The sequence below is a fragment of the Catharus ustulatus genome, chromosome 15 (assembly GCF_009819885.2).
Source record: "Catharus ustulatus isolate bCatUst1 chromosome 15, bCatUst1.pri.v2, whole genome shotgun sequence".
Classification (NCBI taxonomy): domain Eukaryota; kingdom Metazoa; phylum Chordata; class Aves; order Passeriformes; family Turdidae; genus Catharus; species Catharus ustulatus.
The window spans coordinates 2,373,952-2,393,541 of record NC_046235.1 but is presented as its reverse complement, the minus strand read 5'-3'; the positions used below and the strand labels follow the sequence as shown (position 1 = coordinate 2,393,541).

Here is a 19,590-nt window from a genome sequence, read left to right as displayed (position 1 = left end):
GTGACCGCGGCGGGACACGTGACCGCGCGGGAGCCGCGCTTTACGGCGCCGCGCGACAGTTCCCGGTGTGTGCCCTGAGCTCGCCATGGCGTCGGGCAGCGGGGTAGGTGCTGCCGCCGGGGCTGCCCCCGGGGCCGGGGTTACCCTCGGGGTGGGCCCTCGGTCGCTCCCGCTGCTCGTACCGGGCTTGGCAGGGCCGGGGGCAGGGCCCCGCCGCGCTGCGCTCGGGGCCTCTGCCAGGCCGCGGATGAGGGATGTGGCGGGGCCGGGGGTGCCGCGGTGCGCGGGTGTGTGCGGGATGGGAGGGGGCTCATCCTGCTCTTTTGCCGTGTGTGGGCGGTGGAAGGTTGAGGTTCTTCTGAGACGCCCCGATACTTTCAGGGCTGGAAGTGGGGTGGCCCCACCGCGATCCCTCCCGCCAGCGAAGTGGTGGAGTCACCGTCCCTGGAGGTGTTTGAACGTGGCACTCGGTGCCCTGCTCTAGTTCACGTGGTGGTGTTGGGTCCCAGGTTGGACTCGATGATCTCCGAGACTTTTCCAATCGCTGTATTTCTATGATCCTCCTATTCTACGTTCAGAGTTCCGCCTGTCCCAGCCAGGGAGCAGGAGGAGATAGAGCTGCCTCAGCCTCCGGGGTCCCCACCCACCTGCAGCCCCCTGGGAGCGACCCCCACCCCTCTGCAGCGGCTGGGCCGTGGCTCATGCAGGTGCTTTCTTCCGTTCCCTCCAGGAAAAGGGTTGCCTTTTTCCTGTCCTGATGGAGAAACACCTCTGCAACTCCCTGACAGGAGAGTGCAGCCAGGTGTGGGTTGGACTCTGTTTCCTCTCATCTTGTCGCTGGTTGTCTGAGAGCAGGCTGAGATGTTGCAGTAGGGGAGGTTTAGATTGGAAATCAAGAGCAATTTTTTTCCCAGAAAAGGTTGTCCAGGGAGGTGGTGGTTACCATCCCTGGAGGTGTTCAAGGTCTGACTGGATGTGTCACCCAGTGTTCTGGTTCAGTGGGGATCTGTTGCAGCATGGATTTGATGATTTTGGAAGTTTTTTCCAACCTGAATGATTCTGTGAGTGTTAAAATGGGATGGGTCAGGTAGATGCTGCAGGTGTAGCCTGACTGGAGAGCCAGGCTGTTTGAACACCTCCAGTGACATCCCAAAGCTGCCAGCAGCATAGAGGCTGTGTTTTTGAGGGGTTTTGCCCCATCTTTCCTTCCTTGAAGTCACTTACTGAGAAGCGAGGCACTACCCAGAGAAGCTGTGGCTGCCCCATCCCTTGAAATGTTCAAGGCCAGGTTGGATGGGGCTTGGAGCAACCTGGGATAGTGAAAGGTGTCCCTGCTCTTGGCAGGAGGGTGGGATTGGCTGATCTTCAAGGTTCCTTCCAATCCAGGACTGTTTCCATAAAGTGGGGGAGGTCAGGAGTAGGACGTCTGTCTATGAGGAGGCTGGAGCCTGTGGTTTATTGTCAGCTGAGGCTGTTGGGTTGAGCCTGGCTTGAGACTCTTGTGTTCTTTAACAGGCTTTGGTGCTGATACTGAGCACATCTGGTGTCCATCTCCAGAGGGAACAGGAGATTGTGGGGCACTTCTGGTTATTAGTATTTGTTATTAATTTGGGAAGTATTGTCTGTCACCCAAAACAGCTCTGAGATAAAGATTTTGGGGGCTTGCAGCCCCCTTGCCTCCACCAGAGCAATTCAGAAACATCCCTTCGAATATTGTCCAACCCAGATCTTGTCACGCAGTTTAGTTTAATTTCTTTCCCCACGCCTGGATGAGGCAGATTGTTAAAAGAGCTGCAAAAGACTCTTTTCCTTTTATTGCAACAGGAGAGAAAAGCAGCTAATAAACCTCCCCCTCTGCAGGCTCCCACCAGCTACAATTTGTGATAATGCCTGGCATGCAGGAGAGTCTGGAAAATACCCCCAAACGTTAATTTACACTCAGTGATATTTTCTTTTCTTTTGCTCAGGGTGGTTAATAAAACCTGTTACGACATCCTTAAAGTGCTTAAGAAGCTCTGGGAATAAATGAGAATTTTTCTACGCCTCCCCAAGGCATTTTCATCCCTATCAGTAGTTGTTCGTTCCATTTGAAGGATTGCCAGAGGAGAGAACTTTAAATGGCTGTGCTGCTGCTGTAGCTCCAAATGGGATTTGTGTCCTTTGGATTGTGATTGGATTCTTGATTTGGCTGAACGGAGAAGGCGGTGGGGTGGGGGGGATGGGGGCTCCTTCTCCCCCAGAGGTGTTTTTAAATACATCTTGTCCTTTCTTTAATGTGAAACTGAGAGGCTCTCCCTGCCACGCTGAGGGAAAAGCTGTATCCAAAGGGGGGTTATCTGCTCAGGAAATTCAGGAACTGGCTGAGTGAAACCGTGACTGATCCCAGGTGTGGGGGCCTGAGCTGCAGATGGGGCAAATACTGGGAAGAGCTTGAGCTGGGCTGGTCAGAGTGGATGTGAGTGGAATAGGAATTTTTGTTCTATCACTTCTACCCTCAGCATTGGGGACTGAGTGAAGTCCACCCCAAAAAAGTATTCTTTGTATTCTTCAATGCCAGCTTCACCTGAATTCAGCCTATCTTCATGCACATGCTGTGTCCAGCTCCAGAGCCCCAGGATAGGAAGGACATGGACCTGTTGGAGTGAGCCCAGAGGAGGTCATGGATATGCTCCAAGGGCTGCTGCCCCTCTGCTGTGGAAACAGAGAGCTGGGGCTGTTCATCCTGGGGAAGACTGAACACCAGTCTCTGTCCAGAGAGACCTTGGAGCACCTTCCAGTGCCTCAGGGGGCTCCAAGAGAGCTGGAGAAGGACTTTGAACAAGGGACTGGAGTGGCAAGACAAGGGGGAATGGCTTCCCACTGCCAGGGGGCAGGGTTAGATTGAGTACTGGGAGGAAATTCTTCCCTGCGAGGGTGGTGAGGCCCTGGCACGGGTTGCCCAGAGAAGCTGTGACTGCCCCATTCCTGAAAATGTGCAAGGCCAGGTTGGATGGGGCTTGGAACAAGTGGAAAGTGCCCCTTGGTAGGGGATACGGAACAAAATGATCTTTAGGGTCCCTTCAACCCAAACCATTCAAGGACTCTGTAAAGTATCCTGTCACTGCTACATAGTTCTGTGGAGCTCCCAGAGGACCAGCATGCCTTGGAGGTGTTTCTACCCTTCCCTTTGTGAAACTGCAGGGGCAGGACAGCAAAACCTGTGGATTTTGTACAGGTGCTTCCCTGGTACCTCCAAGACAGAGTTTCAGAGCTTGTTCTGGTTTGTTTGTACATGTGCTCACTTGGAAATCCCACACTGGTGCCTGTGATTCCATGGCAAGCTGGGCACTTTGATGCCTGCAACACATAAACACTGCTGAGAGCAGACAGGCACAGCCTTCCCTGCTCCTGCAGTGTGACCAAACTCTCTGTAGCTTGGGCTGTGTTTTGCATCTTCCTTGTGTGACATTGCAGCTTGTTGGATTCTTTTGACTTATGGAAGAAGGAGGTGTAATCCTGCTGCTGTGTTTGTCAGGGGGCATTTCCCAGGTCTTGAGATCCATCACTTTCAATCCCATTTGAGTCTGATTTTCAAGGCAAAAGCCTGGATGATCGTCTCAGGAGCTGTTAAGATCAACTCATTTCTTCTTTTAGTGCTCTGAAATTACTCTAGTAGTAGCTAGAGGCATGCTGAGAGTGATTATCTTAAACCACATCCCTAATTCCTGGATGGAAGGCAGAGGACAGAGGGATATAATATAATTCTCCTAATTTGCTGCCTGTGAGCCTAGTGATTCCACCTCTTTACCCCCTCAGAAGTGATCAGACTGCATAATAAATGTTCATGAACTTTGTTTCCCTCCCAGACCAAGAACCTGGACTTCCGTCGGAAGTGGGACAAGGACGAATATGAGAAACTCGCAGAGAAGCGGCTCACAGAGGAGAGGGAAAAGAAAGATGGTGAGTAGTGTGCTGGCTCCAGGCAAGCTGTGCTGGATTGGCTCTGAGGCTCCCAAACCCTTGGAATTTTGGGAGGGAGAGAGCAATGAGAAGTTGAATCCCAAAGGGAAAGAGCTGGCTTGCTGCTCCCCTTTCTGCTTTGTTTGTCACCGAGTGTATTTTTTGTGGACACTACTGAAGGCTCGTAGAGAAACCTAATCTGTGTTTTTCCCAAGTTGTTAACTTTTCTTAGCTCCAGCCTGGATCTTTCCCAGGCTGGGGATTTTTCTAAGAGACAAAACAAGGAAAAAATGAAAGAACTACACAAACAGATACCTAATGTTAACCACCAAACCCATGAGTGTCTCATGATATTTTGCAAATGACATATTTTCAAAGAGGTGTTGCCCTCTTTAACCAATAAGTTTTTTCTACCTCGTTTGTCACAATCTCCTTTATGTAAGTCCATAGCTTTCTTCAATAAATCACTCTTTCTTACTGCTAGCAAGAAAAACCACGTTGGTGTATTTTCACTGCTTCCTAGCAATACAGCAACATTTTTTTTTCACAAAAGAAATCACTGAGAACCTTTCCAGGGGCTGACTCTTTGGGGAAGGAGGGGAACAGTTGCTGGAAACACGATCTCAGAATATGACTCAAGTCAGAGCTGAAGATACCTCAGAGATGTACCTGGTTCTAATAGGAACCAGGAAACAGTGAGGAGGAAATCATATTCTTTACTGCTTTAAAAACAAAGGTGCGTTTTCTGCATGGATCAGGTAGTCCCAGATACCCAGCAGGCCCCTCTGTACCAAGAGGAACATGAAATCCAGCATGTCAAGCTTGACTTTTTGTTTATGTTTTAGGCAAACCAGCTCAGCCTGTCAAAAGGGAACTTCTGCGGCACCGAGACTACAAAGTGGACCTGGAATCCAAGCTGGGGAAAACCATTGTCATCACCAAAACTACCCCTCAGTCAGAGATGGGAGGGTAGGTTGTGGTCTTATTGAAGTCTCAGAGTCATGCTGGTTAGACTGGGAAGCTGTGACACAGCAGGGACCCCTCACAGGGGACCAGGAGCTGCTCTCCTGGGTTTGGAGCCTGGGATGGTGGGGCTGCATTTTTCTACACCTAAACTGTGTCTCCTGGGGTAACATTTGGAAGAGACCCAGCAGGCTGAGCCTCTTTGGGCATTATTCCTTGGTATCAGTGTGGTCCACCTGTAGGATCTCTGCTGCCTGCTTGAGTGTCTTTAACCAGGTCTGCTTGCACTGAGGCCAGGACTGCTGCTGATTTGGGTATCTGTGCACTGGGAATGGGAGAAACATCCAGATAGCTGTTCTTAGGAATGGTGTTTGGCCACTGTTTGTGTGACTCATGTCCCACCAAAGTCTGAAAGGGTTCTGAGCTCACCCTAAACTATCAAAAGCATGAAAAGGATGTGTTGAGTTGATGTCACCCCAGGAGTGAACCTTTTAGTCTCCCTGGGCATTAGTGCCAGGGAGATGTGCAGCCCTGACCAGCATCCGGGGATGGCACTTCAGCCCCTGGCTGGACATTTGCAGCCGTTCTTAAAATGGGCAGAAAGCACAGCTGTGCTCCTCAGGGAGTTGCACTGTGAGGTGATAGGGATGGTAGCACTTACCTTGCAGCCAGGTGAGAGGTTGTGGAATGGAAACCTGGGTTTCTCACCAGCCCTGCCTTGGGGGAAGGCAGACTGTATCACAAAGTCCATCTCACTCAGTAGGGTGTGACTGCAAGGGGAAGCTGCTGTGGTTGGTATCTTGCAGAGCAGCTCAGAATTTGGTTTTTATCATGTCAGATGGGTGTCAGTATAAAGGTTGGTGCCTCCATGGCAACCCTGTCCATTGGGTGTGCTCTTCCCTGGGACCCTCTTGTCTTGGAGAAGTGTCCTGTATCCCCAGTGACATGCAGATTGTCTCAAATAGCTGCTCTGTGGGTTGAGCTTTGTGCCATGCTTTGGGGTTCATTTTTTCTGTCTCCTGACAGGTATTACTGTAACGTGTGTGACTGTGTGGTGAAAGATTCCATCAACTTCTTGGATCACATCAACGGCAAAAAACGTAAGGACCATTTCTTTGTGGCTGAGTTGGAGGGACTGTTCCTTTTGTGCATCACTCATGTCTGAGGCATGAACACTTACCCATGGATCAGGGAGCTTAGGAGATCAGGATGTAGAAGCTCATCATGAGAGCTGTGGAGGTGCTGCCCTTATCTCCTGACACCTTCCAGAGTGCTGCATCACTTCCATGGAACAGCAGAAGCAGTGACTGGTGTACTCTGCTTGCTGGATATACTTTCCCTATCTATCATCTCAGTGCTGTGAGAAACCCAGGGTCAGAAAATTCTAGAATAGTTTGGATTTGAAAGTACCCTCAGAGTCATCTAGTCCACCCCCCAAATCATGATGTCTCTGTAAATCTGGAGAGAGGCTTTTTAGAGCACTGGAACTGTGAAGAAGTACTTAGATATGTAACAGGTCTGGGACTGGCCCTTTTTGGATCAGAAACCTCTCTGTAGAAGTTGAGTATAAAGTTCAGAACTGTTGGTGCCTGAGCTCCAGAGTATGGATCAGGACTATACCCTTATTGATCTGACTGTGGGTATTGCTTCTCCTTGTTCAGAGAGTGGGGAGTGTGGAGAAAGTAAAGGAGCAGCAGGACACTGACGCACTTTGCATGTTGTTCCTACTCATGAAGGTGTTTTTGGCTCCTTGTGGAAGTCAGAAAATCACCCCTTTACAAAAAGGCAGGGATGTGTGGACCTGCACACAGGGCTGTTTGAGAACAGGTTCAGAAGAAACCCAAGGACTGGTTTTCTGTAGCTCAGAAAAGAAAACAGTGTTTTAAAAACCTGGGCTTTTATGTGAATGGGAGGAAGGTGCTGTGTCTTGTTTGACACGTTGGAAGATGAGCAATAAGTTCATATGAGAGAATCTGGAATCAAAAATCCTGGCATGGCTGTGTGGATGGGCATGAGTTGTAGGATTGAGCTGGGATTGGAATGTGGCTGGTGTCACAGTACCTTAGTGTGAGTATGTCTGGGAACTTTTAAACCAGTCAGTAAGTCTGGCTCAAACCTGCTGGTTCTTGGCAGCCCTCTCACTAATTCCTGGTGTGTAGTTTAAGCTTCCAAGTGCTGCTGCATCCCTGGGACAAACATGTGCAGGGCTGCTGGAGTGAACAGGCTGTTTGGATCCACTCAGGAATGTGGGTTGGAGGCATTTCTGGGGGTGGCCCCATCAGCATAGGCTTACCCACAAGTGAAAAACTGTGACTCTGCTCTGAAGAGCCACTGAATCAGAGGCCTGACTTTATATTCTCTGCTTTAGCTAGGAATGTCCTGTGTAATCAGGATCTCTGAGTGCCACTCATGTCTTGTTTAGCATTGCCCACAGCTGAGAGATGCCAGCCTGTCAGTTTTATTCTGACTCCTTTTTCAACACTCCAACTCTTTTTTTTTTATTCCACTGGTCCAAGATTAAATTTCCTGAAGCATAATAGCACCAACATGACAGGGAGTATCCAAATAAGGAGCCTTTAAAGAATAGTCTGTGGTCTTGCTACAAGTAGTGTTTGGATTGTTGTGGGTTATGGTATCCCCCTAAAGCCCACCTCCCCAACCTAAGAAATCCTTAGTCTGCTCTGGAAGGTGCTTTGAGGGGGATGACAGGCAGGAAGGTGGTGCTGTGCTGTTAAAATTGGGATCATGGATGGAGAGACTTGGTGCAGAACCCTGAAGTGTTGCTGATTCCACTGTGTTCTCCAGACCAGAGGAACCTGGGCATGTCCATGCGGGTGGAGCGTTCCACACTGGACCAGGTGAAGAAACGCTTTGAGGTGAACAAGAAGAAGATGGAGGAGAAGCAGAAGGATTATGACTTTGAGGAGAGGATGAAGGAACTCCGTGAGGAGGTGAGTCTGGGCAACAACTGATGAAGCAAAGCTCTGCAGAAACATGTTTTGGAAGGAAATCAACCCTGGTTCCTGCTCTGGTTCCTCAGAAGTGTTGTTCTTGGTAGCATGGGCTTCTCATCTGCTCCAATGAGTGGGATTTGTTTTTCTGCTTTTGAAAAGTTTGTATTGCTGTCCCTGGAAGCTCTTTTCCCCTCTTTCTGTGTGAGAATAACTTTTGATGGTTCAGATTTCCACTGAGAACAGCACAAGTCCATTTTTTGTCTCCCTCTAGCTGTGTTGGAGCTTCTGTGATCTGGTAGTGCACTGCATTTTCATCCATTATCTTCCACAGCTCTTAGGATTGCTGGAATTCCCTTCCACAGGGCATTTGCTTCTTTGTGGCCTCCCTCAGTGTAGGAGGGTTTTGTGAACAGCATGCTGTTGTGCAAGATGTGTGAGGAGGTGATAAAAGACAGCAGATTCCTCTCAAACTGGGGTTTACGTGTTCATAAACATGAAAATCAATTATTTGAAGACCTAACAAAGTTCTGACAGCTGAGAAGCTTCTATGGGTGCTTCTCCTCTATCAGCAACCACAAGGTTACAAATCACTGCCTGTTTGAGTCTCCCTGCCCAAGACCTGAGCTTTGCTTCACCACAGGGGAGCTCTTTGGGCTGCTCACAGAGCAACCCTGTGCTCTGCTCTCGGCCAGGCTGTGATGCTGCTGAGCCCCATCTGTTTGGGGGATAGGAGGGAGGTGCCCCAGCAGCAGAGGGAGTGCTGTGGGTTAAAAAGCTGCTGCTAATCAATGGATGGTAAGAAAGAAATCAGCAGCAACTCCTGGTGTAGCTTTCTGCAGGAGTACAGCAGACAGTGATGAGAATGGTGGGAGCAGTTGCTAAGTTGGGAGCTGAAGCCATGCTTTGGTGTCACCCAGTACAAACCTGGCTCTGTTCCAGGGCTCGTGATCCTCACAGAGCAAAGCACTTTGATTAGAGCAGCGCAAACTCTTTGATGCCAAAACCCCCCTCAAAGCCGCTCAGAGCTCCGGCTTCTGTTGCAGTGAGCAGCTGTCACTGTGCCAGGCTGAGAGCCAGCAGGCATCACAGCCACTGCCACGAAGCATTGGACAAGGGAATGGCCTCCTGCTTTCCAACCAGCTCCTTCTTGCCTCAGCCTTGAGTCCAGGCAAAACTTGTGATGTTTGCTCAGAAGACAGTTTGATAACGCTTCATTTTGTTGATTTGTGTGTGTGGCTCTGCTCTTGGCCTGGGAAATGGGGTGGTCTGGAGTCACTGGTGAACTTCCTCCCTGAAGACTGCAGGCCAGGATTTCTGCTGTTTATTTATTTCCTCAGGCACAGCTTGGCTGCTGTGGGCAGGATTGGTGTTAATTGTGCAGTACCTGGTGTCCCAAAACTCCTTCAGCTCAGGAGGTGCAAATTATTTCGCTGTTGTGTCCCTTGCTGCAGGAGGAGAAGGCCAAAGCCTACAAGAAGGAGAAGCAGAGAGAGAAGAAGAGGCGGGCAGAAGAAGATTTGACCTTTGAAGAGGATGATGAAATGGCAGCTGTGATGGGTTTCTCTGGTTTTGGCTCAACCAAAAAGAGCCACTGAACAGCTCTGGACTCTCCTCTTTCTCTAAACAGCTTGTTTTTACCCAGGGAACTCCGGGTAACTCTTCAAAGACTTGATTGAGGACTTGTATGTAAATCTCCCAGTAGAAGTTGGCTGGAAGAGTTGAAAAGCGATTCCATGCTCTACCTGTGCTGCAGATCAAGCTCTGCCTCTCATTAGCTTCCCTTCTCCTTGTGTGTCCTAGATCTGGCTGCTCAGCTGCTCTGTGGCCGTGTGTGTGCAGGGAAGTGCTCTGTTGGGTACATTTTTTTGTCAATAATGTGCACATTCTGCACAGGTGGCCTGGTTCAGGATTAATCTAGTTGTCAACCAGGCCCTACTTGTCACCCAAGCTGTGTTTGAGGTGCTGGGAGGGATTCAGTTGCTTTTAGGCTCATAATGAAGGAAATGTGCCACAGCAAGCAGTGTGAGAAGTGCATCTTTATGGCTTGTGCTGAGCAGAGCTGGTGGCTGCATGGAGTCTGGGTTGCTGAAACTTTTCTGTTTGTTTTATCTGCAAGGGAGACATCCCTCCTTTTCTTTGTGTTTTATCCCATAATTTCAGTATCATTAAGGTAGGGGAGAAATTGCTCCCCATGACTGGTCTAGGGTAGAGCCAATGAAAGAAAGGTGTGTACAATTTGCCAGAAATAAATGGAATGTTCTAATGGGCCCTTTGGTGGGGGTTTGATGCCTTCTTCATTTTGAGATCTTCTGTTTCCCACCAAGAAGAGCTGCTGGGGTGGCCTTCTGGGGACCCTACTGGTGGCAAAGGTGAGGTGTGTGCCTTCCTCTCCTGGCTCAGCTCCCAGCTGCCCTAGGCAGGCCATTGCCATCATTCTTGGCTTTTTGAAGTAATTCTGGAGATGGGTGTAGGAATATGGAAGGGGAAGGGAGTTCAGGGCTGGGGACCTTCATTCCCATCAGGCAATCCAAGACAGGCTGGGCTGAGTTCCAGATTTTACCAGCCTTAGTAAATTAAGGGCCATTTTTTTCCTGTCTACTGGCTGTCAGTGTCTTTTCACCTCTGCCTTCCCCTAAATCCACTTCATTTCTGCTTTTATTTACCTCAGTCAAACCTTGTGTGACTCATTTCCGTCTGCAGTTAGGATTTATATTTTGCATGGCTGGGTTTTCGTAGCTCTGTCTCGCTCTCCTCTCTCTTTTTATGTATATTGATGAAATCCGTGTGCTTGCCCTTCTCCGTGCTCGTATGAAATTTCCAGCCTGGGGAAGGCTGCAGTGTTTAGCCTGCTCTTTCTAATACATCTAGAACAAATCCTGTAATGTTGTGCTGCTGTTTTAATTCCTTAATCTTAGCCTGCTGACAGCTTCATTGCCTCAGGTCTTTCCGCTTCAATTCAGATTATAATCCCCGTTGAAGATGCTATTGAAATGATATATAGCCAGTCAGATACAGCTGTCCTTGGAGGTTTGACCCTTTTAACTTGGCAATCCTTTGACTTTGGCTCTCTGAGCACACGGGCTGGGAGGGCAACTTTCATTCCAGCCACGTTCCTAGCGCTGTTCAGGCTGCAGCACGTGGCTCCGGCTGAATGGGAGAGCGGAGCCGCTCGCGCCTTTGTGCCCTCCGGGATGCGAAAGGGATGCTGCCGTGCTTTCATACACATTAAAAGTTTAGGATGTTTCAGAGAAGATTTAGCAGCAGCCATTTTATTCCAGCCACCAGCTTTGCAGACACCCAGCCCCTCAATGCAGTTGGTGCTGCTGAGAAGGGGGCAGAGGCTGCCCCGCACCCCCCATCTTTACCAGCTTGTGACCTTGGAGGCAGTGACTGCTGTCTTGGTTTTCCCACGGTGTATCCTGATCTTCTTGTCCATCCTGGCACACCCAAGGGGTAAGGTGTGAAATGAGCAGCCCCACAGAAACTTCTCTGGGGTGGTGGTGAGGTTTGCACAGCCTCCTGCCACTGAGCTCTGCCTGTCCCTGCACGACAGGGAGGAAATCCCTCCGCAGCGCAGTGCTTTCAATAATGAGATTCCTCTTTGGTGTAAAGCCTGTCATCCCCGAGCCCATCCCGAGGCCACCTGTACCCTGGGGGCCAAAGCCCCAGCCCCAGCTCCCCATGCTGGGGCTGCTGGCGCCGGGGGAGCGCAGCTCTTTGTCTCGGCAGCTTGCTGGGAGCAGTGGTGTGTGCAGCAGCAGATACAAGCTCCTGCTGGATTCCCAGCAGCGGGAGCTGCCTCTAGCCAAGGATGAAAAGCTGGTTTCATGGGAGGAAATAATATTTAGAGAAGAGACAGATAACATTCCCTGTACCAGCCATGTTAACCCTTTACTCCCACCACTGCTTAGTGAGGTGTTAACTTCCAGTGCTGGAGCAGTGCTGCTCCATGACTCCTTGTTCTCATTTGCTGTCTCCATGTTGAATTTAAGGTGCTGGATGTGCCCATATGGGTCAGGACTTGGGGTTTTACTTGGAGAGAGAGAAGATCCCTCTCTGCAGCCCCCTTTGTTCTCTTCACCAGTGAACAAGGCTGGGGTGCTCTGTCCCTACTGGTTCTCATTAGCTCTTCCACAAGTTAAAACTGGAATCTGGTGGAGTAAGGAGAGACATTGTGCATGGTTTGCTCATTCAGGCTGGGGTGTTCCTGCCTGCTCTCAATGTGAAAGTGCTTTGAGGTGCCTGGAGCCAGCTTGGTGCTTGTTCCCAGTGCCTGGGCAGAGATGTAAGTTCCTCATGACCTGTAGCTTGGAGCACCTGGAGGAAGGTAGGGGACTGTGAGCTTGAGTTGGCCTCCCTCATCTCCATCCCACTAAACATTGATGGCAGTGTTTGGAGAGAGCTCAGGCATCACAGCAGATTCCAGAAAAAAACATAAATCTGTCTTGCTACCTCCACTTCCTCTCTCCCAGATATCTTCCCTGGCCTCATCCTGGGATGAAGGGTTGAGGCTTCATGGAGAGGCTGAGCATGAATACCCAGCTGCTCTCCTTCCTTTCCTTCCTGGGTACCCTGGAAGGCTTCTGGGCACTTCCTCAACCCTGCCTTCTCCTGCTGATCCACTTTCCCTTCTAGATGAGCAGCAGCAGCAGCATTCCCACCATTCCAGTAAATTACTGGAAGCAGAGACCTGAAGTGATTCTGCAGAAGGGGTCCCAGCCTAGCCTGACCCTGTGTGTTACCCTTTCTGGGCTAGTTGAATCATCCCCTGTGACTTTATTAGCAGAAAGACCTGTTTTTTCAGCCATTTACACCAGTTTTACATCCTGAAAGATTTAAGTGCTTGGCAGGAGCTCCAGTCCTCCCACTGCTCAGGCCACAAGCTACTGCTGCCCCAGTTAGGCAGGCATTCCTGCCATTTGCCAGTGTTAAAGCTAAACAACATCCATAGGCCATCCCCCTGGAAATCCCCGCTCCTGCCTGGCTTTTACCTGCTACAGTGGTGCTGGGAGTCTGTGCCACCAACCCCTGCTCTGTGGAGGCTCCTGGGTCTCCCATCAGTGCTGTGGCACCATCCCACACAGCTCCAGAGCCAGTGTTCCTGTCCCCTCCCAGCTCTGTGGAGACCTTGTGCACTGAGAGCCACCTGGATCAGTCAATGCTCGGCCCAATCTGTATCCTGTCCTGCTTTCCTTGAGTGGGGACAGCCAGGTGTCCTCAAGAGAGAATCTGTGCACGACAAAGGTTCAGCCACTGATTAGGGCTGAGGTTGCTGCAAAAGAGAACAGGAATCACAGGATCCTGGAATTGTTTGGGTAGGAAGGGACCTTGAAGATCAGATGGGCAGGGACAGCTTCCACTAGACCAGGTCACTCCAAGCCCCATCCAACCTGGCCTTGGACATTTCCAGGGATGGAGCAGCCACTGGGCACTGGTTGAGGAAGGGGTGAGAGGCAGAGACAGGGCAAGATGAAGATTTATAGAGGGGAGAATGACTGGGCTAGGAGGTATTTGGAGCCAACTTGGATGCCAACTTTTGCAAAAAGGATCAAGCTGGGAACTGGAGGCACTCACAGTGAAGTGGTGCTTGGCCTGGAGACCTTGGCAAGCTGGGCCATACTCCACACACTCAATTTCTGGGGCTGAGCCAGTTCAGACCACAGATGGGGCCAAGAGGGAACAAATAGGGCAAGAGAGTGTTCCCAACTGGGAGGAAGGAGACAACCCCAGTGCCTCCCCCATCCCTGACAGGTCTGTTGCCACATCCAGGTTGGATGGTTTCTGCTGAGCTCCATGTGGGGCTCCTGAGCACAAGGGAGGTTTTGCTTTGTCGTAAGTCAAGTACAAAACCATCACCAGCCAGAGAACAAACAGCTCCAGGCTGGAGAGAGAGCAGGGAGAGGGAGATGGGGAGGAGCAGGGGGAGCATGGGGACAGGGGCATCCGCAGGAGGTTTTTCAGGGACTTGTGATCTCAGAGCAAATCTCTGCTGTTGGCTGCACACCAGTGGCACCATTTCACCAAGTCATGCGTGCCTCCCCATCGCCAGCTCCGCAGTGCCGAGCGCCTCGGGGGGGTCAGGGCCGCTCTGCGGAGGGCTGCGGGAATATGGTCCCTGCTCGGAGAGCGTGTGATCTGCCAGGCAGCCGGGGAGCCCCGGGGACACTGCCATGCCTTTGTTCCTCCTTCTTTTTCTTTTCCACCTTCAGATTTATTTTTTTTCCCCTCTGCTTCCAGCTGCGTATGCAGCGCTCCCCCCCGCCTTTCCACCCACAGTTCCTGTCTTGATTTTCCTTCCCCTCTACAAATGTGTTCCTTAGGCTCCTTCTCCTCCCTGCCCAGCTCCCCTCATCAGTGTTGCCTTCCCAAACTTCTTTATTTTTTTTCCCTTCTCCCTGTTTTCCCACAGGCCCGCTTCATTCCTTCCCCTTCCTGCTTCTCTCCCCTTCCCTCCAGCCTCTCGGGCTCCCGTTCACTCACTCTGTCTCCCCTTCTCTGACAGTTTGGGGGAAATCTGTCTGTGTCAACACACAGATTCCATTATTTATTGGCTGAGTTGAGCAGGGTCCTACACTCGTCTGTAATTGTCTCCAGATCAAAGCGGCTGCTGATGGCAGCTTTGCCTTCTCGCAGCAGAACACCACCCCCAGCTTCCAGCTCCCCATCCTCCCGGGGGAGTCGGGTGCGTGTGCGTTGACACCCTCGATGACTGATCTCTCAGACAGAGAGGAAAGAAGTAGGGCTGGTGGGGGAGAGAAGGGAGGCCTGGAGGATCTGCAGAGCTCCCCGGAGGAGATGGGGATGGTGGGGGTGTCTCAGGGACACAAAGTCCCTGGCACGGGCCAGGGGAGAGGTGGTCCCTATCCTGGGAATGGAGACAGAGAAATAAAGTGACAGAAGGGATAGGGAAGCAGGAAACACCCCCATATCTGTCCAATACTGGAAGAATTAGAATTTTGGAAATGGGGATAAAGGAGAACATCCTTTTCATGCCTTTCCATTCTGATACCACGAACCTATCCCAGGGATGTGGGACTTCAACAGGAACTGCAGGCACACAGTTTTTGTTTGGGTGTTGATGCATAGGGCTGTGGGGAGAGAAAACATCCACTCCTGCTTCTGCCCCTTGGCCTCCTCACTGTGGTCCCAGCTTCAACATGAGTGGAAGAGCTGCAATGGTTTCTCTGCTGGAGGAGGTGAGATCAATCAGAGCCACACTTCCCAGGCCCATTATTCCCACTTCATTATAATATTCCCAAGTTCCCCAGTGTCTTTTGTTCCACGTGGATGTGTGGACACCAAAAGACATAGACACCATCAAAAGTCCTGACAGCTTGATCCCCTCTCACTGCCCAATACATGAAGCTGTCAGGCTCAAGCCATGGCTCTGCATTCTTTCTGTCTAAAGCATATCCTCCTGGTAACACCTCCCTGGCCCTACTATCATTTCTCCTCTGGTTGCTTTTTCCATAGAGTTCAGGCAGTTTCACTTACACTTCTCCCTGTCAGGTATTGTTCCAAGCCTTAAATCAGTTTTTTTTTAACCTTTCAGAACTTCATGCACAAGTGTGCATAATATTCCAACACCAGTCACACTGGTGCCTGAGGAGGAGAGGTGTCACCTCCTCTTTCACAAAGCTTCTGCTCTTGCCCCAATCATCACACTGTTGCCCACCTTTCTTTCCTGCTCACTGCTCCTTTGTCCTTCCCAGCAGAAAGGAGACATTCCCTCAGGACATTTTAGGGAGATCCTCTGATAGGATGTCCACAGCAAAATGAGTAATCCCAACGCTCAGGATAATGGGGACACACCCCTTCTTTTGCTTTGAGTCCCAAGTCTCTTACTTCAAGTGGTGTAAGATACCAGCCTTTGGCATTTTGGGTTTGCAAGAAATTCCCTCCCTCCAGAGCAGGAGGAGAGCCTTGGCTTCCTGAGCTGCCATTGAAGTCTGTGTCCTACAGGGAGGCAGAACTGCCTCCCTCAGAGGCTGAGCAGGACTGGGCCCCATGTCCTGAAAATGCTGAAAAGGAGGTGACAGCTACAGAGGGTCTGCTCAAAGCTGATCCTGTTTCAGTTTTCCATCAGTCCCAGGCAAAGGGACTGGGGGAATTGTCCCTATGTGTGGCTGGCCAAGAGAGCCAGAAGTGAGCCTTGGGTTGGTCACTTCAATGACATCTTCTCACCTACAAACCCCCTGGAACTTCATGAACACATCATGCCTGGTGAAAAGCTCTTCCTGCACCACTGCAGAGGAAGAGGAGGGTGGTAAGCAACTCCAACACCCTGCAGAGTGAAGCCCATGGATAAGGACTTCCAGTGGGAATAGAGTCCTGGTTTCCTTCATCGTTCCATCCACCCCTGGGCATGGTGTCTGGGAAGAGAGGTGGCTCCTGACAAACCTGGGACCTGTGCTCTGGAAGCCTGGGCTCTGTGGGCAGCTCTTTCCCTTGCCTTGGTGACCTACTCACCTCTGCTCAGAGATTGGGACTTCCCAAGTTCACAAGGGATTTTTTCTGTCAGGACAGCTGGAGGACCCTGGGGCATCCCTACTCAGAACTAGATTTGGCAGCATAGGAGGATCTCCAGGATGACAATACCTGCCCCAGTCTGGTCCCTGGTCCCTCATGCTAAAGATCTTTTCCTTAATAAGAATTTCCTTTCTCCAGCTCATGCCCCTACTTTCTCATCCCATCCCTCCCTTAAAGGAGATGGGCATGTGCATCTTGCTTCCCAGCACACAAGGGCAGGCAGAGTCCCCACCAGCCCTGATAAACAGGGCCACCATTCCCTTCAGGGCATGGGTTTTCCTCCCAAGGGAAGGCAGGGAACCAAAGCTTTGGAGCGGAAGGAGCACTGATCAGGACATCCTGCTGCAGAGAGCATTGTGGCTTCCCAAAATCCCCAGCACCTGACCCTAGAGAAGCAACCCCAGAGTGACTTCCCAGCTGCAGGGGCAGGGCTGCTCTCATTCCCACCAGGAGATCCCCCTCCTTCCACTGTGTTTGCCCTCTTGGGCACCACAAACTGTAGCTGCTCCCGCTTGGAGCGAGGAGGGAGCAGTGAAGCCACATGCACGGCTGGGCAGACGGGCGCCCTGGGGAGCTGGGGGAAGGGCTGTGTGGTCTGGCAGGGACAGCGTTTCTTGCAGCCTCTTCTGCTGCCCCAGAACGCAGCAGGCAGGAAAATGGACTGACAGTGGTGGCTGGGGAAGGTTTAGTGCCCACAGGCAGCTGAGTGTTGGTCCCCCCCACCCCGGTTCTTTGCTCTCTGCGTGACTTTTCCAAGGCAGCTCAACCTGCGGCATCTCCTGCTGCATCCCACCCTGATCTCTCCGGCTGGCCTTGCCAAGGCACATCAGTGCTGACCTGCGGCAACTGGCCACCCGCCTGCCTGTGCCAAGACATCTCAGAGAGACATGCCCCCTTCTAGCTTCCAGCATTTTCCAAAAACAAGCTCCTAGCTGCATCCTGATTCCCTACCCTGAGAGAACAGGGCTGGCAGCTGAACACTCTTTTGCACCACAAGAAGGGTCTTAAAATCTACAGGGTATGAAGTGAGGTGTTAGTGGTGCACATCCCCCCATCCTGCTGCTCACCCTCCTCTGCTATGTTCCCCCCCAGAAAGGCTTTTCTTTGGATTCCTCACCCCTCTGCAGCACCCCCATCCTGAACCATTTCTTTCAGGGAAGGGATCCTTGGAACAAGTCTGTTCTTCCCAACCCCTCCCACCCCCCCACACCCCGTTTGACCTTGGTCCCCTGGAATCGTGGAGTCTGGGAGGGGAGCTAGAAGAGGCTACAGGGTCTGGGGAGATGAGGGACAGGAACGGGTTGGGACTATTCTGTGATCTCCCTTAGGGGAGGGAAGCATGACACGGTTCCCCCCTGAAGGAAGCAGCGATCAAGATGTGCGGGGATGGGGGCTGCATTACGAAGCAGAGCTGAAGAAGGGCGGGAGTCGGGGGGGGCTCGGATCCTGCCGGTGCACCTGGGGGAGCAGGAGGTGGTGGTGAATATTTTACTCTAAATCAAACAATAGGACCAGAGCCGCTCCAATGATTTTGCAGAATGCGTTTGGTCGGAGACGGGGGAAGGACTGGAGAAAATGAAATAGGACCCCCGAAAATTTCTGAGTCCCATCTCATCCCCACCCTCAATCCCCCTGTGGCCTGAGCATCGCTCCAGGGGGCTCCCGGAGGAGCGCGACCCGCTCCATCCCACCTTCGTAGTCCCAGCCCCGGGAGGGCTGGGCGGTGATGGAGAGGGGGGCGGGCAGGGGGACGCAAATCGGGGATTGGAGGGGGATTAGAAAGAAACATATCTGGGCGGGGGTGGCAACGACGCCGCCAGGGGTGGTCTTGGCGTGGGAGATGGCGCGGGGGACTCGCTGGCAGTGACCGGCGCTGCCGATGCAGGCTGGGCTTCACTTACCGGGAGCTGTCCCGATCCCACCCGTGAGCGGCCCGAGCCCCAGGCGCTCCCTCCTTCCACCTGCCCGCCCCTGCCTGCCCTCCTCCCCGACCGCCGACCCCACGAGCGCGGCACGTCCCGCGTGGGTTTCGCTGCACTCCCAGGCACCAAATCCTTTTCCCAGCCCGACAAACCCCTCCAGCTCCGCCGCCTCCTGCCTCCTCCGGTCTCCCGGTCGGCTCTGGATCCTGCTTCCCACTCGGGTCCCCGTGGGGAAGCAAGGTGGGGGGAGCGTTGGGGCCGGCGGTTCCCTTCCCAACGGGGACCGGTAAGCAGAGACAAAGGCGGTGAAATATCAGTGACCGGCTAAAGCGGCTCCGAGCCCCTTCGAGCCTTTAACTAGATCGTTAGGGGATTATCCGCACCCTGAGCAGCCGCGGGGCGGGGGCAGCGGCCGCCCCGTCCCGTTACCGAGCGCCCCGGGGGACGGCGACGGTGGGAGGCGACTCACGGAGCTGCCCGGGCGCGGCGGCGGCTGGAGACGGGTCTGCAGGGAGAACGGATCGGCCAGCGGAGGGACCGTGAGCGGTACCGGGGCTGGGAGGGGAAGGGGGGCGCAGGGGCCGCCGTCTGTCGCGCTTCGGGTGCCGGCGGGGGACCCGCAGCTCGCTCTGCTCCCGCCTCCCCCTCGCCTTCCGCGGGGGGCCGAAAGTTTGTGCCCGCGGTGGGGGCACCGCTGGGGGTGTGGGGAGGCAGATCCCGGGGTATCTGGGCAGGATCGCGCTCCGAGAGCCCGAGGGGGCTGACACTGGCGTGCCCGGTGGGGGAGCGGGATTTGGGACGCGGAGCTGTGGGCAAAAGCGGGGTGTCGGGGGTGGGAAGGAGGCAGGGAAAGAAGGGGGGGGGGGCTTCTCTGTGCCTCCGCGCTGATGGGCTCAGCTTTATCCAGGGCTGTAATCCCCTTGCTCCTGTAATTAAAAACTCCGCATTACAAGGAAAACGGTGTGCAGGGAAATGTAATCAAGTCTGGAGGGGCTTAACCATCTGGTAAAGGTTAGGACCGGCACGGCGGGGGACGCGGCCGGGGGATTTGGCAGCAGCCGCGATCTGGGCTCCTCTTAATCTACCGCGGGGACGAACGCAGCATCTGCGGGGTAATACCGGTGCCCCGGGCAGCGATCGGTCTCGCTGGAGCTCCCACCGCCGTTAACGGGATCTGCCCAAAGGTGGTCTCCTCCCCAGGTGCGTCCGGCTCCGGTAAACAGATTCTGCTGAGTCCCCGGGACCCGGATTGCAGCCCCTTGCGGGGGCCAGCAAAGAAAGGG

General features: G+C 52.6%; 1 protein-coding gene across 1 annotated transcript; it reads left to right on the top strand.

Annotated features, from left to right (window-relative positions):
* On the top strand, positions 1 to 10,123 carry LOC117003202 (zinc finger matrin-type protein 2). The gene is made up of 6 exons (XM_033072928.2): positions 1 to 103; positions 3,846 to 3,939; positions 4,785 to 4,908; positions 5,929 to 6,002; positions 7,708 to 7,853; positions 9,308 to 10,123. Exons 1-6 carry the CDS (start codon positions 86 to 88, stop codon positions 9,449 to 9,451), a joined length of 600 nt encoding a protein of 199 aa, XP_032928819.1. The 5' UTR covers positions 1 to 85; the 3' UTR covers positions 9,452 to 10,123.
* The last annotated feature ends 9,467 nt before the right edge of the window (positions 10,124 to 19,590 follow it).

Bases quoted from the DNA above. Each gene is read 5' to 3' on its own strand.
- LOC117003202 (XM_033072928.2), top strand. The intron at 3,940-4,784 runs GTGAGTAGTGTG...TTTATGTTTTAG, and splicing joins GGAGAGGGAAAAGAAAGATG to GCAAACCAGCTCAGCCTGTC. The intron at 6,003-7,707 runs GTAAGGACCATT...TGTGTTCTCCAG, and splicing joins TCACATCAACGGCAAAAAAC to ACCAGAGGAACCTGGGCATG.